The following is a 27,788-nucleotide window of genomic DNA, read 5'->3' as shown; positions in this document are numbered from 1 at the left end:
GACATTTGAAATTATAGATTTATTAAGCTCTTTAGGGATATGTTATAAAGATGACAGGGTGTAAGATATAGAAAGAGCAAATATGAATGTCCTGGGGACAGACTCTGACAGAGTTCCATCTATAGTACATTCTTAACTTGTTTACAGACTTTTCAGAGAGATAAAGTTATCAAGCAAACAAACTATAACATAGTGAATACATTAAACAGACATTGATCATGACACATTTGTTTCTTCTGGACAGAACAGGTGAAAAAGTTAGAGTGTATTTCACTTTCATGACTTGTTAGAAGAAGACATGATTTAGATTTCTGGGTAAGAGCAATAAGAAGCAATCCCACAATGATTTTTATTATTTCTTGCCATCCGAATATATCCTTGATCACCGAAGTAAAGGCCCCAGCTATAAAAAGAGAAATAACACAATTTATAAATTAATATAATAAAACCATATTATCAATATTTTTATCTCTTTGCTTCCTCCTAAAACCCATACATATTTTTAATTAGTTAATTGTATTTTATGTGCATTGCAGTTTTGCCTGCATGTATGTTTGTGTGAGGGTGTCAGATCCCCTAGAACTGGAGTTACAGACAGTTGTGAGCTATCATATAGGTGCTGGGAATTGAACCCGGGCCCTACTGGAAGAACAGCCAGTGCTCTTAAGCACTGAGCCATCTCTCCAGCCCTACACTTATATATATTTTTATACAGGGTCTGACTATGTAGTCCTGGATGGCCTAGAACTTCCTATGTGCACCAGACTGTGTCACAGGGATCTACCTGTCTCTGGTTCTGAGTGCTGGGATTAAAGGTGTGTGCTATCAGCCGGGCGGTGGTGGCACACGCCTGTAATCCCAGCACTTGAGAAGCAGAAGCAGGTGGATCTCTGTGAGTTTGAGGCCAGCCTGGTCTACAGAGCTAGTCCAGGACAGCCTCCAAAGCTACAGAGAAACTCTGTCTTGGAAAACAAACAACAACAACAAAAAAAAAGGTGTGTGCTATCATTCCTGGCTTGTTTTTAAGTTTTTGTTTTGTTTTGTTTTTTGTTGTTTGTAGACAACATAAACACACAGTCTAATCTCAGACTCACAGCAATTTTCCAGCCTTGACTTTCCAGGACTGGAATTACAGGTGTGAGCCACCACACGCACTAGCTCCATATTGACTTACATTTAAGGACAATAGTATAAGATCCATTCCTGCTTTCTAAGCATGCCTTCTGTAAGGAATGAGTGTATTATTTATAACACTTCATCTCTAATGTCTTTGCACAATAGGGTCATAGATGATGGCTTTTGTTGTTGTTGTTATTGTTAGACTAGAGTCTCATGTATCCCTGGCTGGCCTTAAATTTACTATGCAGCTGAGACTGACCTTACAGTCCCGATCCTCTGACTCTACCTCCTAAGGAGCAGGACTCTAAGCATTAGCTGTCACAGTGTTTGGCTTAAGGGTAACCTAATGACTTTCCAGCAAACACATTTCTCTAGAGAAATACTAAGAGTATTTTTGAGCAGCCATTATGAAAGTGTTATACAGCAATGAATTCTAAAGCACATGATAAATAATACAGTTGTGAATGATCCAGAAATGGATGAGACGCTTTCCTATTTAAAGCTATGCAGAAGTAGAGCATTCTCCTTTGTGAGGGGATGAGCTGCCTGGTTCTACAGCTTTCCGGCTTGCTGTGTAAACCACATCTGTGTATTTAAGAACTCATTTGCCTGGGCACAGAGCATCATACACTTCTAATCCCAACACCACGGAGATAGAAGCAGGAGGATCAGGAATTCTTGATCCTCCTTGACTACATAATGAACTTGAAGCCAGCCTGGGCTACATGGGAGCCTGTCTCAAAAAAAAAAAAAAAGGGACAGGGGAGAAGAGGCTTGGATGGGGGCCATTTAGAATATTACTTAGGAGAGTCCTTTATAAACTCAGTAAGCTACAAGAGAAAAGATTGTTTCAGTCACTGAAGAAACACCCCCACACCCCCACACCCCGTGCACTTTCACATGCAGTTATAAGAAAAAAGAAGACAATCGAAAGAGTAAAGAAGAGCACCCGTTCTCAGGCTAGCCCTGACACTGCCACATAAAAACTGCAGCCATGAATACTGAGTGTAAGAGTATAAAAGGAGCAGAGTAGGAATGATAGAAAAGAAACCAAGATCAGCAATGTGCATCTGGGATTCCAACACTCAGGTGTCAGAGACAAAGGATGGCTGTAAGTTCAAGGCCAGCCTGAAACACAAAGTAAGTTCCAGGCCATCTAGGCGTAATAGCAAGACCCTATCTCAAAACGCCAAATGATATAAATTAGAATGTAATATAAAATAGAATGGAAAGAATTATAGAAGACAAATCATGAAAACAAAGATAAATGTGGTGTCTTAGTCACTGTCCTATTCTGTGAAGAGATATCATGACCACAGCAGCTCCTATAGGAAAGCATTTAATTAGGAGTTTGATTACAGTTTCAGAGGGTCCAGTCCAGGGCTGGGAGCATGGCTGCAGCAAGGTGCTAGGACAGTAGCCAAGAGCTTATCCATAAGGGGGAGGGGAGGGGAACAGAAAGGGGGAGGGAGAAGGACTGGGCCTGGCTTGGCTTTTTGAAAGCTTAAAGCCTACCCCCAGTGACGCATTTCCTCCAACAAAGCCACACCTAATCATTTTAATCCTTCTCAAATAGTGCCACTCCCTGATGACTAAGCCTATGAGGGCCATTCTTTTTTGTTTGTTTGTTTGTTTTGTTTTGTTTTTCAAGACAGGGTCTCTCTTGTGTAGCTTTGTGCCTTTCCTGGAACTCACTCTGTATCCCAGGCTGGCCTTGAACTCACAGAGATCCGCCTGGCTCTGCCTCCCAAGTGCTGGGATTAAAGGCTTGTGCCACCACCGCCGAGGGCCATTCTTATTAATAACCACCCGAGTGAGGCAGTGAGTAGTTCCTCTTGGGAATATAAAAGCTCATCCTTGTTGCTATGGTGACCAGCATCCTAACATCAAGGGCACGTTTGCTGATGCGCACCCCCACCCCCAAGTCCTGACACTGATGTGCAAATGTATTACCTGTTTTTCACAAGCCAGTAGTCTTTCCCATCGAGGTTCCCATAGCCAACCACTAGGACACCATGATTGACATTACCAGTACAGGAGGGGTCGTCATAGACACCTGGGATAAAACACAGATGGGAAAGAGGCAAGTGCTACGGGATAACAAACACACTTGGACATTCGGCTGCTTTGTATAAGGTTCCGGGAGATAGCACAAAATGATTGCATATAATACAGGGTTCTGCATACCGTGGATGCTCAGGGACTGTGTCATTGAGCTGTGTAAGACGGCATACACAGTTCTAAGTGTTAACCTTAGGGAAGTGTTAAGTGCCAACCTTAGGGAAGTGTTAAGTGCCCTCCTTTAAGTTTCCATAGTGCTTAAGATCACAGCCGGGGTCTCACAGAGCCCCCAACTGGCTTTTGATAAGTAGTCAAAGATGACCCTGAACTGCTGATCCTCCTGCCTCCACTTCCCCAGAGTTGAGATGACAGGCTTGTACCAGTATGCCCAGTATGTATGTGTGCTGGAGGTTGAACCCACGGCTTCATGCATGGTGAGAGAACATTTTAATATCTGAGCCACACCCCATTCCTGCATCCTATTTTTTAAAAACAGAATCGTATTCCATGCTGTATGTGTGCCGTTCTCTTTCCACTCATCGGTCGATGGTCACTTAGGCTGTTGAGAACTGTACTGTAATGAACTCCAGAGATGTCTTCTCAATATATTGATTTAATTTCTTTGTAGTGGAACTGCTGGGTCAAATGATAATTCTATTTTTTATCTTTTGGGGGAATTTCTACACCATTTCTCTTAAACACTGTCCTAATTGATATTCTTTTTTGGGGGGCGGGAGCTGAGGATCAAACCCCAGGCCTTGCACTTGCTAGGCAAGCGCTCTACCATTGAGCTAAATCCCCAACCCCAATTGATATTCTTATAGTCAGTGTGCAAAGGTCCCTTTCTCCATGTCACCAGCATTCAGTTATCTTTATCTATATGCTTGTTTGAGACGTGGTCTTGCCTGGCTGGTCTCAGAATATAGTCAGTGTCCTGGTAAACTTTTTGTTGAATTGACACAAGCTACCTTATTTGGGGAAAGAAACCTCAACTGAGAAAATACTTCCATCAGATTGGCCTGCAGGCAAGTGTGTAGATCACTGTCTTGAAAAATGATTGATGTGGGAGGGTCCAGCCTACTGTGGGTGGTGCCACCTCTAGGTACTCCTAGATGGAATAAAAAGCAAACTGAGGCCGGGGCGGTGGTGGCACACGCCTTTGATCCCAGCACTCAGGAGGTAGAGGCAGGCAGATCTGTGAGTTCGAGGCCAGCCTGGGCTACAGAGGGAGTTCTACACAGAGGGGAGGCAAACTGAGAAGGCCAAGGGAGGGAGCAAGCCTGCCATGACGTTCTTCCATGGTGTCTGCTTCAGTCCCTGCCTTGGATTCCCTAGGTGATGCGTTGTGAATGTAAGCCAGATAAACTTTGTCCCAAGTTGTTTTTGGTCAGTTTTAACACAGAGATAGAAGCCTAACAAGGCCAGCCAGGCTGGCTTCAAACTTGAAGTAAACCTCCTGCCTCCGACTTCCAAGTGTTAGAATTACAAGCATGTGACAACATGCCTAGCTAAGTTTTTGAGACAGAGTCCTGCTGTTCTCTGCTGTTGGTCTGGGGTCTGTTCTCATGCTGGCACCATGCTGTTTGGTTGCTGTAACTCAGGAATGTGCTCTTTTTTTAAAAAATTTATTTATTTTTACTTTATGTGCATTGGTATTTTGCCTGCATGTGTGTTTATGTGAGTGTGTCAGATCCCCTGGAACTGGAGTTACAGACAGTTGTGAGCCACCATGTGGTTGCTGGGAATTGAACTCAGGACCTCTGGAAGAGCAGTCAATGCTCTTAACTGCTGAGCTATCTCTCCAGCCCCAAAGAATGTGCTCTCTTGCTTTGCTCCTATTGTTAAAATAGCTTTGGCTATTAAGTGGTTTCAGGGTTTCATACATTCTTAAAGATTATTCTATCTAGTTTTGTGAAGAATTTTATTGATATTTGGCTGCATTTCATAAACAGAGGATATGTCTTTTGCCTCTGTGTGTGTATCCTTTTGATGCTCACTATGGTGTCTTCTGCTCTCTAGATGTTTATTATTATTATTAGGCCCCCTGTTGTGGAAGTGCCTTCTTGATTTTTAGTTCATATAATACACTGTTGATGAATTAAAAAAAGACTAATTTTTCTGTTTGCTTTGTTTTTCCTTTTTGATAGAGTCTCACTGTGTAGCCCAGGCCTCAACCTTGTCATCCCTCTGCCTCTGCCTCCTGAATGCTAGAATTACGGATACAGCCACCACACTTGGTGGCCACTCATTTTTATGTGTGGATTGTGTAGTCCGTAACAGGTTTTCATCTGCATAGTTTTTAATGCTTTCAGGCTGAGTGGCTTAGTCCAGCTAACCCTTTTTCTTTAATCTTGTTTGTGGATTTTTGTTTGTTTGTTTGTTTTTGTTTTTGTTTTTTCCGAGACAGGGTTTCTCTGTGTAGCTTTGCACCTTTCCTGGAACTCACTTTGTAGACCAGGCAGGCCTCGAACTCACAGAGATCCGCCTGCCTCTGCCTCCTGAGTGCTGGGATTAAAGGCGTGCGCCACCACCGCCCAGCTTATTTTTTATTATTTTATGTGTATGGGCATTTTGTCTGGATGTGCCCAAGGAGGTGGGGTCCAGGAATGAAATCTGGGTCCCTTGCCACAAGAAGTACTCTTAACCACTGAGCCCACTCTCCCGCCCCGAGGCAGATTAGCCTTGCCAAGAGTGTTCGTGTGTCCATTAGAGTCACCGTATGGATGAGAGGATAGAGGCTCCATGAAGAACTTAGTGGAGTGGTGCTAAGCAGCTCTAACTGGTGAGATTCACCAGTTAGAATGAGGTACGGATGCCCAGCCCACACCAAGCGAATAACAAGAGGCCAGTGCCTCCGTTTTACCACTTCTGTAGAGGAAGAAGGAAGGGTGGCTGGCATCGATGCCCACAGATACAGGTCCTTTAGTGGCCACTGCTTCCTTGAGCGCCTCTTCATCGCCGAAGGGAAGCTGGATGTACCTGGAACATGTGGCAGCTCGGTTTTTTGAGTCATAGTGACACTTTCCATCCTACCAAAAAGAAAAAAGAAAAAAAACAAGCATAGTCTACTTCAGTTTCCTGGATTTCAAATATGTTTCCCCACCCACACACTTTACCCTTTCAACCGTCTAAGATCCTCTCCCCGTCTTTCCCTCCCCCACCCCCTCTTTATTGTTTTGTTCTGGGTTTTTCCATTTCTTTGTTTAAACACTGTCTCAAGCTGGGCATGGTAGCATAAGCTTCTCAGCCAAGCTCTAGCTCAGCTGCAGCTATACGAGACTGCACAAAACAAACGTAACCTCAAGAGACAGTACACAGGTGGGTCTGCGAGTTCAAGGCCAGACTGGTCTACAGAGCCAAGGAGTTCTGGGCCAGCCGCAGTTATATAGTGAGATTGTGTCTCAAAAGCAAAAAATAAACAAAACAAAAAAACCCAGGAGGTTACAAATGTATGTTTGTTGAACATGTGACTGTGTTTCCCCCTAAATCATAACAGAAAAAGCAGCTGAAAGAAATAAACCAAAATAATAGTACTGGAGGTAGGAAGTTTTCAAGGAATAATTTTTTAAAATGTGATTTTTTTGTTTCTGCTTTTTTTGAGACAGGGTTTCTCTGTGTAGCCCTGGCTGTCCTAGAACTAGCTCTGTAGACCAGGATGGCCTCAAAATCAGAGATCTTCCTGACTCTGCCTCTCAAGTGCTGGGAATAAAGGTACCACTGTCTGGCTAAAATGTGATTTTTAAAGAAAATGTTTAATTTTATTTCATGTGCATTGGTGTTTTGTCTGTGTGAGGGTGTCAGATTCCCCTGGAGTTGTAGTTACAGACAGTGAATTGTCACGTGGTTGCCGGGAACAGAACCCAGGTCTTTTGGACGAGCAGTTCTTAACCACCGAGCTGTCTCTCCAATCCCTAAGGTGTGATTTTTATTGTATTTATTTATGCCAGTGTGGAGGTCAGAGGATGACTTACTGGACTTGGCTCTCTTTCTATCATGTGGGACCAGTGATCAGTCTCAGGTTGTCAGGCTTGGCCACATGTGCCTTTACCTAATGAGCCATCTTGCCAGCCCTGTTGGGGTAATTTTTCTTTTCTATGTCTGGGCGGGAGGGGTATATTACCCAACAGAATTTGTAACAAAACAAAACAAAAATCTTGAGGCTAAGAGGATAACATTATTGCACCTTTTGAGTGGAGAATGAGCTTGATGATGACCGGGGAATATCATTAAGCATTGCAGGTTGTAGGAATAAAAAGCTAAATATCAGATAATATATAGAAGGCTTTTAAAATATTTTCTTTAAGCCTGTATTTAAATATGAATACTACCTTCCTGTTTGAAAATATTTTCTGCCTGGGGCTTTGTGGCAAACCCCTATAATCCAACATTTGGGAGGTACAGGCAGAAGGAACAGAAATTCAGAGCCTCCTCAACCAGGATGTGAACTGAAGACAGCCTGGACTGTGTCATGAGACCCAGTAACAATGACCCAAAACCCCACAGGTTGATTAAGAAGGTCACTGCAATTCGACGATAACTCCGATATTGAGGGGCTGCTCATAGGGTTTTGGAGGGGGTCAAGCAGTTGCGTTGGTGGTGTCAGTGGGGGGAATGAAGTCACAGGGGACAAACGTGACGCACCGTGGCTTTGTAGGGGTAGGAAGCGTCGGACTCGATGCCGCCATTATCGATGATGTACTGGAAGGCCTCTGTCATGAAGCCACCCTGGCAGCCTTTATTCCCATATTTTGCTTCGGTGGAGCAATCCACCAGGTTCTGTGCGCTGAGAGACACCAGCTTCCCCGTTTTCAGCTTCAGCTGCGCTTCGAGGGCCCCCACGGCGCTGAAAGCCCAGCAGGACCCACAGGAACCCTGAAACAGAGAAGCCAGGCTCAGACTCGGTCAAGATAGCTTCCATAGCACCAATGATGGCTCCAGCTCTGCCATGGCTCCCTCCTTCACTGACGCCTTCTCTCTTAGTGAAGGAAGACACTGTCCAGACAATGGAGGGAGCTTGGTCACAGCGGGCGTTTGGAATGCACTGACAGTACACACCAAACATGTGCAACGTCCCAACTGTCTTCCCCTCCAAAGAAAACAGGTGCCACAGGTGTTAGGTAGGCCTCAAACCTAACGGGACAAGTGGCTGAGGTGCCTGTTTAACGCATCACACCAGATCTGGCCACCAGGTTCTCCCAGCATCCCTCAGTCCCTGCCTGTTACAGGGGCTGGCATGCCCCATTGCCTCCCCTAAACTTCTCCAGCTCAGGGACTGGGCTGCTCTTCCCACCTTCTCTGGTATCATCCTGCCTTTCATACACCCTTTACTCTCCTGACTCTCCTCCCCTCCCGCCTCCTCACCAGTCCAGCTCAGTCTGGTCTTGTTCACTCTGGGCTCCCAGATGTCCCTGCCTCTGGCTATGCTCTCCTTTTATCTACAACAAACCTCCACCATACCTAGGAGCAATCATGTCCTTCCTTCTTAAACTTTACCCCCCACTCAACAGGAAAGTGATTTTGAGACATAGAATAACTCGGTCCAACTGAGCTGGGCAGGAGGGACAGAGGGGCGCTTTAGTGGGGGATAGTCGATCACACTGAACCCTGACTCTGCATTTGTGTTAATTAAAAAAAAATTAGGGGTTGGAGATTTAGCTCAGTGGTAGAGCGTTTGCCTAGCAAGTGCAAGGCCCTGGATTCGATCCTCAGCTCCAAAAAAAAAAAAAAAAAAAAAGAAGAAGAAAAAAATTAATCTGGGGTCAGGAGGCTGCATCAGCAACTAACTAGTTGACAGAAAATAATCATAGAGCATCAGAGGGCATGGGGTAAGGGGAGAAAGAGAGAGAGAGAAACAGAGTGGGGAGAAAGGGGGAGGGGAGAGAGAGAGGAGAGGAGACAGAGAGAGTAGCAGGCAGGGATGTGGAGTGGTGCAGTTTTTTCTGGTTTGGTGAAGTGGAAACGGATCTTTCGCAGATGCCAGCAAGGAGAGAACGTTAGCTAGTTGCAACTCAGCCTCTCGGAGCTAATATTTCTTACCCTGGCCTTTGATTCTTGAGTCTTATTTATAACTAGAACGATAGAGATTTAGTTAAAGCTACCTTTAGAGGCAGCGGCAGGCCTGGTGCCTGCTGGGACAAAATTCCCATCATGCCGCTGCTAGGGAAGCAGGCTGGTAACTGCAAAGACGTCATTGCTGGATGAAATAGCAGTAGGCTAAGGCGCAGTGGCTGTGCTGTAGTTAGAACAACACACTTGTGTTCTGTGTTCTAAGGGCACATTGCACCTCGTGTTGAAGAAAGGAGCGGTCAGTATGCACTGTAAACAGTGCAGCCAGAACAGTGAATGATTTGCTGTTCAGAGTCAATGCACTACCCCGTGACACCACATGAGGACCTTGAGGCTCAGTGGTCCTGGGAAGCAGACAAGCCAGCCACGCAGAGAGGTGATGATGTGACTGCTCAGGAGGTGATCGGGACGGGGCACTAACACCAAGAGTCTCACAGACGAGGCAGACCACTTGACCAGAGGCCAAGGCTCAGCTCTGGAATAACTCCTTATAAAGCCTGCTGCCCGGAGATGAGATGTAAGGCAGATTTCCAGAAGGTTCTTCTGCTACCTTCTCAGGCTACCAACTCTCAGAATGAAATGTAGCCTAAAGATTCAGTACCTTAGTCTGGAGAGATGGCTTAGTGGTTAGAGTACCCGATTCTCTTACAGAGGACCAGGTTTTGGTGTTCAGTATCCACATGGTGACTCACAACCTTCTGTAATGCCAGTTCCAGGGGATCTGATGCCTTCTGACCTCTGCAGGCATGCATGCATGTGGTACAAGCACGCACACACACACACACACACACACACACACACACACACAGGCAAAACATGTATATACATAAAATAAATAAATAAATAAAAATTTAGTTCCTGTTTCTGCTCATTGACATTTGTGATGTCAGGCATCCACAAACTCCAGTGTTCTGTCACAAAATGATGCCTCAAAAAAAGGAGGGGGCAGGCTGGAGAGATGGCTCAGAAGTTAAGAGCACCGACTGCTCTTCTGGAGGTCCTGAGTTCAATTCCCAGCACCCACATGGTGGCTCACAACCATCTGTAATGAGATCTAGTGCCCTCTTCTGTATACATAATAAATAAATAAATCTTTAAAAAAAAAAATGGGTTGGGGATTTAGCTCAGTGGTAGAGCACTTGCCTAGCAAGCGCAAGGCCCTGGGTTCGATCCTCAGCTCAAAAAAAAGGGGGTGGGGCTTTAACCCTAGGGTAACTGTTTTCAAACATTATCACAGAATCTAAAAAAAGGATTTGTTTTATTATTTATTTATGTATATGTATGTGCAGCTACCCACAGAGGCCAGAAGAGGGCGCTGGATCTCCTGAGGCTGGAGTTACAGGCAGTTGTGGTTGCCTGTTGTAGCTGTTGGGAACCAAACCTAAGTCCTCTGGAAGAGCAGTGAGTGCTCTCAACTGGGGACCAACTGTCTAGCTTCTGTGCTTAGACTTTTTTGCTCACCTGGGCAGCGGTAGCTCACACCTTTAATCCCAGCACTCAGGAGGCAGAGGCAGGTAGATCTCTGTGAGTTCCAGGCCAGCCTGGTCTACAGGGCAAGCCAGGGCTACACAGAAAAACCTGGTCTTGAAAAAAAAAAGAATTTTTTCTCATTAAAAGATATTTTGCAGGCTGAGCATACAAATTACATATTTGATAAGGGGCTAAAATCCAAAATATGGAGGGGACTTAGTTTTGTCATGTTGTGAGTTCAAGGCCAGCCTGGGCTATGTATATAAGCCAAAATAAAGAAATAAGTAAAACCAAATAACAAAAAACAAACAACGACAAACTCCTTAGAATTTAGTGAGGAAGACGGGAATAATAAAAGCAGACAGGAAGTAGCAAAGACACAGGAAGGTGCACTCAGGCCAGGGCGCAGGGGCTGGTGACACTCACCTGGTATTTCACTTCCGTGACACACCCTTTGTCTCTCCAGTCCAGAGAATCAGGCAGTCTCTGGTGAGGGTTCGACTTGTAGGTGCCATTTGTCTGCCACTGGCTGGGAACTCTCAGGGAACTCATCAGAGCTGTGACTTCCTCACTGGTCTACGGAATGAGTAACAGCGCTGTGCACTTAGAGTGGTTCTTTTCCCTCCCTCCTTCCTTTCTCGTGCAGATGTCTGTGGACACGTGTGGACACGTGTGCCGTGGCTCACGTGTGGAATCAGTTCACTCCTCCTACCGTCTGGGGCCCCAGGGCTGAACTCAGGCTGTCAGGCTGGGACAGTCTTGTTTTTTTTTTCGAGACAGGGTTTCCCTGTGTAACTTTGGACCCTGTCCTGGATCTCACTCTGTAGACCAGGCTGGCCTTGAACTCACAGAGATCCTCCTGCCTCTGCCTCCTGAGTGCTGGGATTAAAGGAGTGCGCCACCACTGCCCGGCTTTTTTTTTTTTTTTTTAATACTAAAAATTGTAAAAGTGAATGTATTTTTTTAAAAAAGTGAATGTATTTTAAAACTAAGAAAAATGAGTGGTAGTGGCACCCATGTAGATATAGCTTGACTGTGAGGAGACTGTGGGGATGACGGTGGGGATGACTGTGAGGAGACTGTGGGGATGACTGTGAGGAGACTGTGGGGATGACTGTGGGGATGTCTGTGAGGATGACTGTGAGGATGACTGTGAGGAGACTGTGGGGATGTCTGTGGGGAGACTGTGGGGATGACTGTGGGGATGACTGTGAGGATGACTGTGAGGAGACTGTGGGGATGTCTGTGGGGATGTCTGTGGGGATGTCTGTGGGGATGTCTGTGGGGATGTCTGTGGGGATGACTGTGGGGATGACTGTGGGGATGACTGTGGGGATGACTGTGGGGATGACTGTGAGGAGACTGTGGGGATGTCTGTGGGGATGTCTGTGGGGATGACTGTGGGGATGACGGTGAGGAGACTGTGGGGATGTCTGTGGGGATGACTGTGAGGAGACTGTGGGGATGTCTGTGGGGATGTCTGTGGGGATGACTGTGGGGATGACGGTGAGGAGACTGTGGGGATGTCTGTGGGGATGACTGTGGGGATGACTGTGAGGAGACTGTGGGGATGTCTGTGGGGATGACTGTGGGGATGACTGTGAGGAGACTGTGGGGATGTCTGTGGGGATGACTGTGAGGAGACTGTGGGGATGTCTGTGGGGATGTCTGTGGGGATGACTGTGGGGATGTCTGTGGGGATGTCTGTGGGGATGACTGTGAGGAGACTGTGGGGATGTCTGTGGGGATGACTGTGAGGAGACTGTGGGGATGTCTGTGGGGATGACTGTGGGGATGACTGTGGGGATGACTGTGGGGATGACTGTGAGGATGACTGTGAGGATGACTGTGGGGATGACTGTGGGGATGACTGTGAGGAGACTGTGGGGATGACTGTGAGGATGTCTGTGGGGATGACTGTGAGGAGACTGTGAGGAGACTGTGGGGATGACTGTGGGGATGTCTGTGGGGATGTCTGTGGGGATGTCTGTGGGGATGACTGTGGGGATGACTGTGGGGATGACTGTGAGGATGACTGTGGGGATGACTGTGGGGATGACTGTGGGGATGACTGTGAGGATGACTGTGAGGAGACTGTGGGGATGTCTGTGGGGATGTCTGTGGGGATGACTGTGGGGATGACTGTGGGGATGACTGTGAGGAGACTGTGGGGATGACTGTGAGGAGACTGTGGGGATGACTGTGGGGATGTCTGTGAGGAGACTGTGGGGATGACTGTGGGGATGACTGTGGGGATGTCTGTGGGGATGTCTGTGGGGATGACTGTGGGGATGACTGTGGGGATGACTGTGAGGAGACTGTGGGGATGTCTGTGAGGAGACTGTGGGGATGACTGTGGGGATGACTGTGGGGATGACTGTGGGGATGACTGTGGGGATGACTGTGGGGATGACTGTGGGGATGACTGTGGGGATGACTGTGGGGATGACTGTGGGGATGACTGTGAGGAGACTGTGGGGATGACTGTGAGGATGACTGTGGGGATGACTGTGGGGATGACTGTGAGGAGACTGTGGGGATGTCTGTGGGGATGACTGTGGGGATGACTGTGGGGATGACTGTGGGGATGTCTGTGAGGAGACTGTGGGGATGACTGTGGGGATGACTGTGGGGATGTCTGTGGGGAGACTGTGGGGATGACTGTGGGAGCTGATTGAAGTGAACCGTGTGTTTCTTTAACCTTGCACTTTTCATTAGTAACAGTTTGAAGAGGAGGAAGGGGAAATAGAAAATGGTAAAAACTAGAAGTTACAGATTTTTGATAGAAAGGAAGGCAGGATCTTACAAAGCAATGTATAAAGCGTGCGTGTGTGTGTGTGTGTGTGTGTGTGTGTGTGTGTGTGTGTGTGTGTATGTATTCATGTATGTGTGTGTGTGTGTGTGTGTGTAGGCCAGCCGCTGACTTCAGTGTCCCATCACTATCCATTTTACTATTTGAGACATGGTTTCTCACGCAATCTGGAACTCTGTTTTATCTACACTGGCTGCCAGCAAGATGCCAGGATATCCTTGTCTCCACACCCCTGCACAAAGCTCTTTACCCACTGAGCTATTGCCCCACGCCTGGCTTTTGTCTTTATTTTTAAGTATTGTGATTCTTGATTTTGTTGCTGGCGGTGTTTTTGGTTTTGGTGTTTTTGTTTGGTTTGGTTTTCTGTTTTTTTGTTTTGTTTTGTTTTTCAAGACAAGGTTTCTCTATGTTGCCCTGGAACTCACTCTGTAGACCAGGCTGGCCTTGGTATTTTGTAAGTTTTAAATTTCCTGCAAAGAAGAGATTTGGGGAGGGCGGTGGTAGCGCATGCCTTTAATCCCAGCACTCGGGAGGCAGAGGCAGGCGGATCTCTGTGAGTTCAAGGCCAGCCTGGTCTACAGAGTAAGATCCAGGATACACAGAGAAACCCTGTCTCGAAAAACCAAAAAAAAAAAAAAAAAGAGAGAGAGAGAGATTTAGTAAGTGGAGTGTGATGACACAGACTTATAACCCCGAATTCTGGAGGTAAAGGCAGGAGAAAAAGTCCATTCTCGGTTACATAGACTGTTCCAGCCTCAGCTACATGAGACCATGTCAGCTAGGGAAGGAGCAGAGAGGAAGTTTTTTTTTTTTTTTTTTAAATGTAGGACTAAGTGAGAATTTTTCAATGTCTTTATTTCTCTTACACGTGGGCATGCTCACACACAGCACACGTGGTGGTTAAAGGTACCTCTAGAAGACAGTTCTCTTCTTGGATCACATGAGACCACAGGGTCAGACTCAGGTTTGGCGGTGAGCGATTTTACCCTGGCGCCATCTTTTCTTTCTTTTTCTTTTTCATTTTTTTAAAGATTTATTTATTTGTGTATAGGATGTTTTGTCTGCATGTACATCTTCACACCAGAAGAGGGCATTCGATCTCATGGGACTACAATCATGGATGGTGTGCGTTGTAATGTGGGTCCTGGGAACTGAATTCAAGACCTCTGGAAGAACAGCCCTGAGCATCTCTCCAGCCCTCCCCTTCTTCCTTTTTTTTTTTTTTTTTTTTTTTTTTTGTTTGTTTGTTTTTCAAGATAGAGTTTCTCTGTGTATCCTGGCTGTCCTGGAACTCACTCTGTAGACCAGGCTGGCCTCGAACTCAGAGATCCTCCTGCCTCTGCCTCCCCAGTGCTGGGATTAAAGTAGTGTGCCACCACCTTCTGGCTCTCCTCTCTTTCCTTATGGTGGTGCTAGGGATGAAGCCTCGGGCTTCAAGTGCATGGAGAAGGGTGCTCTGCCACCGAGCCACACCACAGCCACAGTGCCACTGCCTTACAGTCTCCTTTGGGTTTGTTGTTAGCATCCCAGCGTCCCTTAAATTACTCTTGGTGATACGGAAAACAGACTTGCCCAGTCATGAAAGAAGGACTGTTGGTGATTTACCTACCATGTCCCCCAGATGGTTCATGCCCAGATCGTATGAGTGCATTCCCATAGAATGTTCCAGATTGTGAAGCATCACAAATTTCAGATTCTTTTCCCAGATGAGACGTCGTACTTCTTCTTCATTCTGAAACAGGAGGAAAATGGATGCAAGTGGAATTTATTTTATTAATTTTAATATTCTGTGTGTTTGAGTGTGTGTGTGTGTATGTGTGTGTGTGTGTGTGTGTGTGTGTGTGTGTGTGTGTGAATGTGGGTTCAGGTATCCACAGAGGCCAGTGATTCTGTGGAGCTGAAGTTTCAGGTGGTCATGAGCCACCTGAGGTGGGTGCTGGGAACTAAACCAGAGTCCTCTGCAAGAACATCAGGGCTCTTAACTGCTTTCCAATGCCCCAAATAGTATTCTACTAAATGTGGATATATCTAGAAGCATATGGTCCAAAACAACTGCTAAAATCACATTTCAATTCTTTTAATTTTTAGATGTTTATTAATATACGATCTACATGATGAATTTCCTTCTCTTTTTCTTCTTTACTTATTGTGAATTTGTTTCTTTTTTTTTTGTTTGTTTGTTTGTTTTTTTGAGACAGGGTTTCTCTGTGTAGCTTTGCGCCTTTCCTGGAACTCACTTGGTAGCCCAGGCTGGCCTCGAACTCACAGAGATCCATCCACCTGGCTTTGCCTCCCAAGTGCTGGGATTAAAGGCATGCGCCACCACCGCCGGAACAGGCTTTTTCTTTTGGACCACCAACCAGCTTCTAAATCATGACACAGAGACTTCTTATTAGTTCTGAATGTTCAGCCTACTTTAGGCTCATTCCTCGATAGCTCTTTTAACTTAAATTAACCTGTTTCTCTTTATCTACCTTTTGCCTCGGGGCTTTCTCCTATTTTTTCCCTTTGTATATCTTTTACTGCTTCTCATGTCTGGCTGCCTGGAGGCTGCCTGGCTTCTTACCCCAGGTGTATCCCCTCTTTCTCCCTTGTTCTCTCCTCTCTCTTCTCTCGTTCCTAGATTTCTCCTCTTATTTATTCTCTCTGCCTGTCAGCCCCGCCTATCCCTCCTCTGCCTAGCTAATGACCTTTCAGCTCTTTATTAGACCAATCAGGAGCCTCAGGCAGGCAAGGCGCGACAAATGCAGCACATATTTACATAGTTAAACAAGCGCAGCATAAACAAATGTGCACATCTTTGCCTAGTTAAAATAATATTTTACAACAGTGTCTCCATTGACAGCTGAAACCCTTCAAGGTCAACAAAGCCAGCCTCAGCCTCAGTGAGGAACCCTCAGAAGTGTCTGTCCCTCTTTAGTCCGGCCACAGCCCCTCTCTCTGTATACAAATTTTGTAATAATCCTAGTGCTAAACATAAGGGCACAGATGATGAACACATCCAGACTCTAGAGGAGGAAATTAGAATAAGTAAAAATAAATCTAAAAAATTGTAGGAAAGGAAAAAAGAATAAGTTAATTTAGAAATTAGATATTAAGGTAGGATACTCGTAAAAGTTGTGTTCATGAGCTGCGGAGATAGCTCAGCCAGTAAAGTGCTTGTGCTGAATTATGAGGACCTGGCTTTCTATACATAGCATCCATGAGGAGACACAAAGTCACATGCCTGTAATCACAGCACTGGGAAGGTAGAAATAAGGGGATTCCTAGGGCTTGCTTCCAGAAGTTGAGCTCCAGGTTCAGTGAGAGAACCTCAAAAAATAGGTGGAGAGTGATTGAGGAAGAAATCTGATGTCTACCTCTGGCTTGTGTATACACACACACACACACACACACACACACACACCTGTTCAACTTATAAACAGATTCAGACGTCTCAGGATACAAAACCAATCTGCAAAAATTGGTAGCATTTTGTATCTTTAAACAACAAACAATTTAAAAAAGATATTAAGAAAACAATCCTATCTATAATTATATAAAAAAAAATTCTTAGGGGACTGAGCAGATGGCTCAGTGGATAAAGTGCTTGCCCTACAAGTGTTCAGACATGAGTTCGGATGTCCGATACCCGTGTGAATGCTGGGTAAGAATGTTGGTCTGTCTGTAACTCCAATACCCTGAAGGCAGAGAGGAGGGTTCCTGAGACTAGCGCCCCATCTAGACTAGCGCCCCATCTAGACTAGCGCCCCATCTAGACTAGCGCCCCATCTAGACTAGCGCCCCATCTAGACAAGCGCCCCATCTAGACAAGCGCCCCATCTAGACAAGCGCCCCATCTAGATAAGTGCCCCATCTAGATAAGTGCCCCATCTAGACTAGCGCCCCATCTAGACAAGCGCCCCATCTAGACAAGCGCCCCATCTAGACAAGCGCCCCATCTAGACTAGCGCCCCATCTAGATAAGTGCCCCATCTAGACTAGCGCCCCATCTAGACTAGCGCCCCATCTAGATAAGTGCCCCATCTAGACAAGCGCCCCATCTAGACTAGTGCCCCATCTAGACAAGCTGTACTGACAACTCTGGGTGCAACTGAGAGACCATGAGTCAATGAAAACAGTGGAGAGTGATTGAGGAGGATTCTCAATGTCCGGGTTGAGCCTCTATACACATACACATGTATAATATCCATACCTGTACATACATGTGTGCCCACACACATGCAAAAAAATTACTTAAGAATAAATTCAGTTTATTACTTAAGAAATTTCAGGTTTCCCAAGAATGCAAACAGCCTCAGTCGCTCAAATCCCTTAAGTGTAAGCTCAGTACAATGGCTCACACTCAGGGCTAGACAGGAAGATATCTAAGTGTAGTGGATAGCCATCCCAGCCTTGGCCTGGAAGTTCCAACCCCCATTGAGGCTTCGTAATGGTCACGCCCACCAGGTGGGGCTGAGGGAGGAAGCCGAAGACCCAGGATCTAGAAGAGAGGCTGCTCTTGGTTCCGGGACCCTGGACACTGGAGGTAGACCGAGCAGAGTTCTCCAGAGAACACCACTGTACTGTTCCATACCTTTGCCAGACCCTACAACCTATTCCCTCATTTGTAAGTTACCCCACAAAATAAACCCCCCTTTAAACTACGTGGAGTGGCCTTAATAATTTCACCAATATCTGAGAGTTCACAGTCAGCCTGGACTCCACAGTGAGTTTCAGATCATCATTTTTTTTTCCCCAGAGCTGAGGACCGAACCTAGGACCCTCTACCGCTGAGCTAAATCCCCAACCCCTCAGATCATCTTAAGATACAGTAAGGAGGCTGGAGAGATGGCTCCGTGGTTAAGGACACTGGTTCTTATTCTTCCAGAGACCCAGGTTTTATTCCCGTCACCCACACGACAACTCACAACCATCTGTAACTCCAGTTCCAAGGGATCTGATGCCCTCTTCTGACCTGTAGGCACCACATTCACATTGTACAGAATCATCCATGTAGTCAAAACACCCATACACATAAAATCAAAATGAAATAATTCACAAAAATATACAGATACTCTGTCTCAAAAAAAATCAACAAAAAGTCAATTATTCTCATAATTTACCTAACTACATGCATAAATACACATTCACTTCAAATTCTCTTTATATTATTTATATAATATAATGTAGTTGCTATATTGTATTGTGTAGGGGATTAAGAAAAAAACAGTCTATGGGGCTGTAGAGACAGCTCAGAGGTTAAGAGCACATGCTGCTCTTGAAGTGGACACATGTTCTGTCCCCACACCTGTGTTGGGTCTGTAACTCTACACATCTATAACTAGCTCCAGGGAATTGGATGCCCTCTCCTCACCTCCGACATCTGCATTCACATACACGTACCCATACACAGACACATGTAGACATAAAATTTTAAAGTCTACATGTGTTTAGGTTAGATGTGTTTGTTTTGTTTAATCTTCAACATTTAGTGGTGTGTGTGTGTGTGTGTGTGTGTGTGTGTGTGTGTGTGTGTGTCCGTCCCATGTGGTGAGGTCAGAGGACAACTCTGTGGAGTTGATTTTCTCCTTCACCATGAGATCTGGTAATCTAGCTCACATCGTCAGTCACGGTGGTAAACGCCTTCACCTGCTGAACTATATTGCTAGTCCCCCCCCTTTCTTTTAGGTGATCTGATGCCCCCTAGGCTGGCACCAAACTTACTACATAGCCAAGGATGACTTGGAACTCCTGATTCTCCTATCTCAACCTCCTAGTACTTAGGATTACAGGTGTGTGCTAATGTACCCAGCTAAAAAGAATATTTTCAGTCCACAGCTTGTTGAATCCATAAATACAGAACATGCAGCTCTGGAGAGGCAGCTGAAGGCTAAAAACTGCAAAATTGTGGCGAAAGAAATTCAGAGTGATTGGAAGAATTAGGTCATTGAAATATCCAAACTATTCAAAATGATTTAGATTCTATAATCTCTGTCAAAATTGCAATAACATTCTGCACAAACGCAGAAGTGTAACACACGAGAGAACCCAGGAACAAACAGACGCATTTATGGCCAGTCCATATTCAGCAAAGATGCCAAAACCACAGAAAAGGAAAGGACAACCTCATGGCTCCACCAGTGTGGGAATCCATTTCACACGCAGAAATATGAAACTGGGTCCTAACCTGGTGTACAAGAATTCCTCACAACTGATTAGAGAATGAAAAACAACCGGGCGGGGGTGGGCACACACCTTTAACCCCAGCCCTCGGGAGGCAGAGGCAGGCGGATCTCTGTGAGTTTGAGGTTAGCCTGAGCTACAAAGCGAGTTCCAGGATAAGCACCATAACTACACAGAGAAACCCTGTCTCGAAAAACAAAACAAAATAAAACAAAAATTAAAAACAGGGCTGGTGAGATGGCTCAGTGGACCAAGGCATCTGCAGCCAAGCGTGACAAGCCGGAACCCACATTGTGGAAGGCGAGAACTTCCCGGGTTGTTTTCTGAGTGTCTCAGAGGAGCCATAGCACACATGTATAAGAGAACACACAGAAAATAAATCAATAAAAATGTAAAAACAAGCCAGGTGTAACGGCACATGCCTTTAATCCCAGCACTTGGGAAGCAGACAGATCTCTGTATGCTCAAGGCCAGTCTGGTCTACACAGAGAGGGTTCCAGGACACCCAGGGCTATGTAGATAGACCCTGTCTCAAAAACACCAAGAAAGCAAACAAAAAATGAAAAAAAAAAAAAAATTAAACAAGCAAAACCAAACCAAACTGGGCTTCAGAAGTGGCCCAGCAGTTAAGAGCACTCACTGTCCTTGCAAAGGACCCAGTTCAGTTCCCAGCTGGCACTGGCCACTGACAGCTGCTTATAATCCAGCTGCAGGGGATGCAACGCCCTCTCCTGGCTTCTTCTGGTGCTGACTTGCAGCTGTGCATACTTACACAAACATTGACACACACCATAAATGCAAATAAAATAAATCTTTAAAAAGTATATAAGAAGAAAACAACTTAAATATTTTAGTCCACTAAAAATGGACCTACCGTTTGCTTAGCAACCCCATTTCTGGATATATATCTAAAGGAAACAAAATCAAGACATTGGAGAGATATCTGCTCTCTGGGTTTATTGCAGCCCCATTCACAATGGCTGAGACACAGAATCAACCTAAGAGTCTTACCACAGATGAAGGGGTAAAGAAAATGTGGTACATATACATAATCTAATGCTATTTAGCCTTTAAAGGGAGGGATCCTGTCACACACAGCAAGACGGGTGAATCTGAGCACACTTTGCTAGATAAGCCAGGCGCGGAAGGACACTTCACCAGCGGATCTCACTGATGTGGGATCTGCAAACATCTAAGTCACCCAGAGTGTAGCACACAGGCAGAGCACTCGCCTTGCATGCTCGGGGCCCTAGATTCCATCCATAGCACCAATAAATAGAAAAGCCAAATTCATAAGAAGTAGAATGATGGGTAGCTGAGGCTGGAGGAAGGGTGATTGAAAGACAAGGATGGCAGGTGGGGTCTCAGGCGGGAGGAGTCCTGTAATGACCTGTCTACTGTACAGCACGGAAGTCCACACAAAACTACTGCGTACCTCAATTTAATTTGCTAATTTGCACAAAACATTGTAGAGTTACAGGACCTACTTATTCGAAGCTGTGGTTAACACTTTAAGAACAATCAACAAGTATACTTTGAAACAAAAGCCAGAGAACAGAGTGAGAAGCGAGAGTCAGGATCCCCACCTAGCTGGGCATAGTGGTGTGTGCCTTCAGTCCCAACCCTAGGAAGGCAGAGGCAAATCTCCGTGAGTTTGAGGCCAAGCTGACCTACATAACTGGTTCCAGGGCAGCTGGGGCTGCGTGTTAAGATCTTGTCTGAAAAGGAAAAAAGAATGTATCTGAAGCACTTTTGTGGGCTAGCGTCTGTAATGAGGAGTTTAAAATTTTACTTATGAAAGTGAGAGATGGGTCAGAGGTTAAGAGCATTTTGCTGCTCTAGCAGAGAACCCAGGGTTGATTCCCAGCACCTACAAGGCAGTGCACAGCTACCCAAAACTTCAGTTCTAAGGGATCCGACGCAGTGCACATACATACATGTGGTGCACATACACACATGCAGGCAAAACACTCAGACACATCAAACAAAATTAATAAATCAGAAAAAAATTCGGGCTGGAGGAATAGCTCAGAAGTCAAGAGTCCTGGTTGCTCTTACAGAGGATCCATTTTGATACCCTGCACCCTCTTGGCCTCTCAACTGCCTGTAAGAGGATCTGACGCTCTCTTCTGTCCTTCGAAGGTACTACAGACGGATATGCAGCAAAACACTCATCCACATAAATTTTTCAAACGTTTATTTTTATCTCTTGTGTATATGGGGTGTGTGTGTGTGTGTGTGTGTGTGTGTGTGTGTGTGTGTGTGTATGCTGGTGTGAGCATGCCACAGTGTTCATGTGAAGGTCAGAGGTCTTCCACTTGTACCCTTTGATACTGGTCTCTTGTTTGCCCCTGCATGTGCCAGGCTGGTGGCTCACAAGCGATTTCTCCACCTCAGGTTAGGACACACTGCTGTACCCCATCTTATCTGGGCTCTAGAGGTTTGAACTCAGTTCCTCATATGGATGACAAGCATTTTACCCACTGAGCTGTCTCCAAAGCCAAGACTTTCTGTTCCTCAAATGTGCCAAATGTGGTCTTTCCTCCGAGTCCTGTACCCTGGCTCAGAAGCTTCCCTCTTTTCCACCCATTTTGTCTGTTGCCCTGCATCTACCAGCCCTCTGCTCAAGCGTCACATTATCTGTTGGGCCTTCCCCTTCCTACCATGTTCCCAAAGATGTGTCGCTGCTGTCTCCTAGGTCCCCTGTCTTCCCTGCCTTGCTTTATGTGTCTTTTCTTTGCCTGTCACCATCGACACTGTGTCTGCTTACTGACTGGTGTCCTGTTTCTCACACTGTAACTTGAGTCCCATAGCAACAAGAATGTGCTTTCTTTCGACCCAAAGCAGTATCTGGTCAGAAACACTGCTTGCCCGAACATCTTTTGGGATGGAGAAATGCTCTGTGCAAAAGCACACTGCTCGAGCAGCAACCCATCTACCTTCTCCTCGTATTGTTTGCCGTGGATCTTCTTCCAGAGATGCCAGTGGTGGTCCAGGGTAGGGTCTTTTTGCAGTTGCTCCATTGCCAGGGAACACACCAGGGGCACACAGAACAGCCATCGCATTCTGTTTAAGGGAAGAGAGTAGAGGAAGCAGTTAGATGCCTGTATTTGATCATATAGTTTCCTTTTGCTTGTTTGTTTTTATTTATAAAGATAGGTTTCTCTATAGCCCAGGCTGTCCTCACTATGCAGCCCAGGCTACACTTGAACTTGTAGCAATCTGCCTGACTCTGACTCCCCAGTGCTGAGATTCCAGGTACAGGTATGTACCACCACCATGGATGTGGCAATGTAGTTTCAAAAGAGAAAGTAACAATGCAGCATCTAGCAAAGGAACACACTCCTGTAAAATAGAGTAATATAAGTAACTTACTAGACTGTTCAGGAGGAAGAAGGAATTATGCCCCAAATACTATTCTGAATACTTTTAATACTATATTAATACTTTTAATGCTTTAAAAAGGGACCTCCAGCTGGGCAGTGGCACATGCCTTTAATCCCAGAACTCAGGAGGCAGAGGCAGGTGAATCTCTGTGAGTTCGAGGCCAGCCTGGTCTACATAGTGAGTTCCAGGACAGCTGGAGCTATGAAAATAGATTCTGTCTGGAAAAGAAAATATCTTGAGAAATCCCCCAAGTGGGCTGGAGAGATACTCAGTGGTTAAGAGGTCTCTCTTCCAGAGGACCTGGGTTTGATTCCCAGCACCCGCACCACAGCAATCAGCCTTCTGTGACTCTAGTTCCAGAGAGACCGGTCTCCCTCCTCTGGTCTCCATGGGTACTGCATGCACTTGGTGCACATACACACATACTGGCAAAATACCCATACACATAAAATAAACTAAAATTTAAAAAAAAAAAAAAAAAGAGTTTTCCCAAACAAACACACTTAGAGAGTTAAACTCAAAGAGTTTCTAGAATTTGCCTACAAATCTAGCCAAGGAAGTTCCTCCTTTGTTTGCTTTTTGGTTTTTTTTTTAAAGATTGATTGATTGATTATGTACACAGTGTCCTGCCTGCATGTATGCCTACAGGCCAGAAGAGGGCACCAGATCTCATTACAGATGGTTGTGAGCCACCATGTGGGTGCTGGGAATTGAACTCAACACCTTTGGAAGAGCAGTCAGTGCTCTTAACCTCTGAGCCATCTCTCCAGCCCTGTTTGTTTTTTGAGACAGGGTTTCTCTGTAGCTCTGGCTGTCCTGGAACTCACTCTGTAGACCAGGCTGGCCTTGAACTCAGAGACCTACCTGCCTCTGGCTCCAGAGTGTTGGGATTACAGGCGTGTGCCACCAATGCCCGGCTCCTTTCTCTTTCTTCCTTAGCTCAGAGGGAAAGGCAGGCAGATCTGTGGTTTCGAGGCCAGCCTGGTCTACAGAGAGAGTTCCAGGACAGCCAGGGCTACACAGGGGAGCCCTGTATCTAAAAACACCAACAAAATAAAGCGAAGAAACCATATGAGGACATGCCTCTGTCATAAGAGGCCATTTAAATATTTAAATCACCACAACTTAGTGTGTGCATGGATTGCAACACTACTTAGTACCTCATTAATATTTAATTTAAAAAACAAGCCAGGTGCAGCGGCAGGCAGCTACAGCCCCAGCTTCTGAAGAAGCTGAGGTAGGGGGATTGCTCAGCAAGAGTGTTCAAGGCCTGTTGGCCAACATAGATAGATCAAATCTCCAAAATCAACAAATAGTGCTCTGTCATAGAGTGCTTGCCCGGTGATGGTGTGAGGTCCTTGGCCTGACCCTGAACACCAAAGTAAATACAAACACCCAACAGATAAGCTTCCAGTAAAAAATTACTGTCCAGACACCTTTAGAGACAGCTGAGAGACAACTCAGTTTTTAGATCGGACACGCTTAGGTTATTTTCCTTTTTCACTTTTCTCTCCAACAAATAAAAGATCCGTTCCTAAGGAAGTACCCCCAAACATCATTTTCCCACCAGGTGGGGCCTGCACTTGTGACTCCCTCCCCTGGACTCCAGAGGCAGAGGCATGGACAGCACCACACGTTTGAGGCCAGCTTGATCTCCATGTCGAGTTCCAGGGCAGCCAAATCTAAGAGGGGCGACCCTGTCTCTAAACAACGCCACGCCCAGCACCCACAATGTTTCTATATTTGACACAAATTCAGCAGTCACCTGGAACCGGATCTTTTTAATTCAGAACAGATGGGATTTTAACCGTGTGAGCCCTTGGGTCATGCTCCACAGTCACCCAGGTCTCAGGAAACTCCTAGTCAGAAAAACAGGAGGCGAATGGTGCGACATGATTTTTGTTTTCAGTTCACTTCCTGAAAGCAAAGATTTAAAAACCTGGCAGCCTGGCTGATGAAAAGATAGAGAATGTTTAAGGCCGAATGTATGAACAAATCAAATAAAAAAGCAGACAATACATACATGGTGGCGTGGGCAGGAGTCCCCATGGTCACCCTGAAGTGTGGCACTCACTCCAAAGATGTCCCAGGCAGCAGGAGGCTGGGTGAACTGAATTAAAAAGAAACCGGAGCTTGTCACACGAAGCATCCACAATGAGGAAGTGGACTTTCATTTCGGTTTCATGTGCAGCTTACGTGAGCAGCGGCCTCCAGCTCTTCCTTCTCACCTCAGAGCCACACGTGAGCTGCCTGAAGAAGGCCAGGGGGAGGCCATCTATAGACCCCAGTGAAGAAGAACAAGGTTACCCTTGAACCCCACATCATTTGCATGATCCACTGAATTCACAATGTCGGTTCTGAAAGGGAATAGTTGTAAAGATATCCGGACTGGACTCCTCAAATCTCAGCTCTTTTCATGATTTCCTAGGAAACTCTGTCTTACTCCTTTACCACAAGGCATTTACGACCTATTGTGCCTAATTCTCACTCAGTGATTCCTTTTCCTTGTTTCAAAGCGTCTCAACACACGCGCGCACACACACACACACTTACCCACAATGTTTTTTTTATCTAAAAAGATGCAAACATATGTAAAAGGAGAGATATGGTCAGAAGTGGTGTGGCAAGCCTATAAGGAGTCAAGGCTAGCCTTTACTACATTGCTAGTATCAGGCCAGCCTGGGTTACATGAAACCTTGTCCTCAAGATGTAAAACAAGAAAGTAGTAAGATAATGAGCCCCTCTGCAACTGTTATCTTGTTTCAACAATTGTCAGTAACTGACCAAGTTGTTTCATTTACACTCTCTTTACCCAGATTATTTTGAAATAACTCCTGGGTATCATATGGTTTCCTTTATAATATGAAAATGTTTCAAGTGTTTATCCTTTGAGAGTGTGTGTGTGTGTGTGTGTGTGTGTGTGGTGGGTGAACCTGTGTCATAGTGTGCATGTGGAGTTCAGAGGAGAACCTGAAGATAGATCCTCTCCTATAACCATTGTGTGCTCTAGAGACTGAATTTAGGCTTGGTGGTGAGTGCCTTTGCCCGCAAAGCCATCTTGAGTACCCTCATGTGAGTATTTTTGAAAGAGATAAGGTTAAAGAAATACAGCCACAAGCCATGACGATATCTAAATTGACCATCACATTTAAAGATGAATATATGGTTTTCTTTTTTAAGGATTTATTTTACTTTTAAATATATATATGAGTTATGTTCACATGAGTCCAGATGTCCTTGGAGACCAGATGAGGGCATCAGATCCCCTGGAGCTGAAGTTATCCGTGGCTCTTAGATGCCTGACTTGGGTCCTGGAAACTGACTTGAGGCTGCACATGCTCCTCTGCTCTCTATCTTCCCTGCCCCTTGAAAGCAAGATCTCCTCTAGCCTAGATTGCTTGACCGTGCTATGCAGCACAGTCTGGCCATGCATTCCTGGCCCTCCTGCCTCCATCTGGAGAAGTATATCACAGGTTTCACTCCATGTTGAGGTCAAAACCCTTATGTCTCAGCCTCCACTGAAGTTCAGGCTCAGATGTATGACCTAGGCTTTGCCCTGTTAGAGACTTCGTTTTCAGAATCGGCCTGTAAGGAACTAGACCCAGGAAGCCACTGTCTGGTGAGGACTGCGTGGAGTCGCAGCAGCTGGGGTTCTGGCCTTGATTCCTAGCGCCCTCTGCAAATCCCAGTGTTCATGGCAACCTCGCGGCTCAAGCAGCCTTCCCGGTGTGATGACAAGTTCAGTTACGTAATATCCTCTATGTTTGACTGACTCTGGACTCTCAAAGATTCTGGAAGCCTCCTGCAATTTTTTAAAAATAAAGCTTTATTTATTTTATATTATGCATATGGGTATTTTGTGTGCAGGTGTGTAGGTGGAACATGTATGTGCAATGCCCGAAGAGGCCAGAAGAGGGCATCAGATCTCCTAGAACTGGGGTAACAGTCATCTGTGAGCTGCCACGTGGATACTGGGAATCGAACCCCGGTTCTCTGAAGAGCAGCCAGTGTTCGTAAGTGCTGACTCATCCCCCCGGCACACTCTCTGCCATTTTAAAAGAAACTGTAGTCCCCTCAGTAGATAGATCCAGTAATGACATCCACAGGCGTGTTGACGTCAGCAAAGAAGACCTGGGCCCCAGAGGCAGATTGGGAACAGCTGCTCCCAGGCTACAAACAGGAAGGACGGGGAGGAACAATGGTGAGATCCACAATAACCACAGACCGCTGCCTTCTGTTCTGTAGGTCTGATGGCTGTGCTCTAATGGCTGTGTGTTCGTGGGTGTGCCAGGGTGCACGTGTGTGTGCCTGGAGACCTAAGCACAATCTCCAATGGCAGTGTTCCTACACTGTCCTCTGAGTTCATCCCCGCGTCCTCACCGATAAGGCTAAAATGCTGGCCAGTGAGCGCCAGGAATGCTACTGTCTCTGTCCCTCAGCAGCGGATTCCCTGGGCATGCGGCCTTGCCTGGGGTCTGCACTTGGCTTCTGTGGGGTCCCCCCCCCGCAGTGCCTAGTGCTCGTGAGGTGAGCACTTCCCCAGCTGACTCTACATATCTGATTTTACACACACGCGCGCGCACACACACACACACACACACACACACACACACTCTTTTTTGGGGGGGGGCAGGAAACCTGTTTGATTCCCTCTAATGTACTTGCACCCCCAAACATATATGGCTGTTCCTCAGTGAGAAAGGAGCAT

At 45.9% G+C, this 27,788-nt stretch overlaps 1 protein-coding gene across 1 annotated transcript; it reads right to left on the bottom strand.

Annotated features, from left to right (window-relative positions):
• Nucleotides 1-25,220, bottom strand: Ctss (cathepsin S). Its single transcript, XM_036190872.1, has 8 exons — nt 25,104-25,220; nt 22,633-22,759; nt 15,138-15,260; nt 11,143-11,292; nt 7,822-8,052; nt 6,044-6,209; nt 3,073-3,175; nt 1-403 (listed from the first exon to the last, which is right to left on the bottom strand). The coding sequence occupies exons 1-8, from the start codon at nt 25,127-25,129 to the stop codon at nt 304-306; spliced, it is 1,026 nt and encodes a 341-aa protein (XP_036046765.1). The 5' UTR covers nt 25,130-25,220; the 3' UTR covers nt 1-303.
• Nucleotides 25,221-27,788: the final 2,568 nt, after the last annotated feature.

The sequence above is a fragment of the Onychomys torridus genome, chromosome 6, assembly GCF_903995425.1.
Source record: "Onychomys torridus chromosome 6, mOncTor1.1, whole genome shotgun sequence".
Classification (NCBI taxonomy): domain Eukaryota; kingdom Metazoa; phylum Chordata; class Mammalia; order Rodentia; family Cricetidae; genus Onychomys; species Onychomys torridus.
The sequence above is the reverse complement of the archived record's forward strand: the minus strand, read 5'-3'. Positions and strand labels throughout refer to the sequence as shown.

What these genes read in the sequence shown, in the direction of transcription:
- Ctss (XM_036190872.1), bottom strand. Translation starts at nt 25,129, where the DNA reads ATGGGGACTCCTGCCCACGCCACCAT. An exon ending in TGAACCATCTGGGGGACATG is followed by an intron (nt 11,293 to 15,137) that starts GTAGGTAAATCA and finishes CTCATTCCGTAG; the next exon opens with ACCAGTGAGGAAGTCACAGC. An exon ending in CTTCTTCCTCTACAGAAGTG is followed by an intron (nt 3,176 to 6,043) that starts GTAAAACGGAGG and finishes GTTTTATCCCAG; the next exon opens with GTGTCTATGACGACCCCTCC.